The sequence below is a fragment of the Sinocyclocheilus rhinocerous genome, unplaced genomic scaffold (genome assembly GCF_001515625.1).
Source record: "Sinocyclocheilus rhinocerous isolate Xijiao unplaced genomic scaffold, SAMN03320098_v1.1 scaffold964, whole genome shotgun sequence".
NCBI classification, from domain to species: domain Eukaryota; kingdom Metazoa; phylum Chordata; class Actinopteri; order Cypriniformes; family Cyprinidae; genus Sinocyclocheilus; species Sinocyclocheilus rhinocerous.
In genome coordinates, this window is record NW_015655397.1 from 164,391 (window position 1) to 165,695 (window position 1,305).

General features: G+C 31.6%; 1 protein-coding gene across 1 annotated transcript in view; it reads left to right on the forward strand.

Moving 5' to 3' along the window:
• Window positions 1-1,305, forward strand: part of slc47a1 (solute carrier family 47 member 1) — a 14,174-nt gene that overhangs the window by 3,479 nt on the left and 9,390 nt on the right. Inside the window, exon 4 of the mRNA XM_016524991.1 lies at window positions 636-784. Coding sequence (XP_016380477.1) covers window positions 636-784 — 149 coding nt within the window. The remainder of the gene's footprint in view (window positions 1-635; window positions 785-1,305) is intronic.

Below are 1,305 nucleotides of genomic sequence, written 5' to 3' on the forward strand. Positions count from 1 at the left end.
ATATTATATATTTATTTCATATTTATGAAATTGTATGAATATACATATGTTTAGGTTAGAATTCAGTTATATATATATATATATTTACAAAATATGGATTTTGTAATGTTTCAATATATATTTTAATCAATAAACAACCAAATTGAAGCCTTAAGATCATCTCATTTCTCATGTTTCACTTGTTTTGCTCTGTTAAAAATCTCCATAGTGTTCTACAGGCCCCTCTAGTGACTGTAACCATAAAATGTAATTTTACCCCACCAGATGGCATTAGAGACACTCAGGCCATCTGTTGGTTTTTGATGAAACAGGACTAAAATTGTCTTTCTTTGTTTTTTGTTTTGGTGAAATGATGTACAAAAACTGCTTATTTGCTTATGTTTTCTTAAAAATATCCAGAATAAAAGGTAAATATGATAAAAATCACCAAAAAATTATAGAAAACCTACATAACAAATTAGAGGAAAAAAATAGAAAAATGTTCCAATATAAGCTTTCTGGACCAAAAATAAAATTAGTGTCATTTTTGGCCTTCGGGTCATTTTGACCCGCGAGGGACACTTTTGTAATAGGTTCGGGAGGGACGGATGAGGTTAATCTATAATATGAACTAATTATCTATTGTTGATGTTCAGACATTTGGCAGTAAGAACCTTAAGCGTGTGGGGGAGATTCTCCAGAGAAGCATTCTCATCCTCTTACTCTTCTGCCTGCCATGCTGGGCCATACTCATCAACGCTGAGTCAATACTATTCACCCTGAAGCAAGAGCCAGAGGTGACCAGGTCAGACTGATCCAGTACTAGATTATTAGCTCAGTTCAGAACTTTTAGCATGGTAACTATTACCAGTGTAACATCTTTTTTTTTTTTCAAGTAGATATGGGATTATATTTGTTGTAGTGAAAGCAGTGTGTTGTGCCAAAAGAACAGAATATCAGTATCTGTCTTTAAAAAAAACAACAACAAAAAAACTGCAGTTAAAATTCTGAGGGAATTAAAGCCTCTGAGAAGTATAAAGAAACTGGAAACATTTTTTTTTCTATCTCTGAGCTGTAGGTCTGTGGAAACGAGTCCAGATAATTTAAAATAAATTAGTTTATGACCTACATAGGTCTGCATATGACCTATAAGTTTATATAATTGAAGAATGTAGTATTAGTTGGGTAGTTTTTGCTTCACTTCAATGAAATGAGATAACCAAGGATTTAGTTTTTGCTTATTTTTTAACATACACATTTTAAATCCTAAAGTTGTAAACGCCGTAATTTTTTTTTTTTTTTTTTTTTTTTAATGAGCCAGAGATG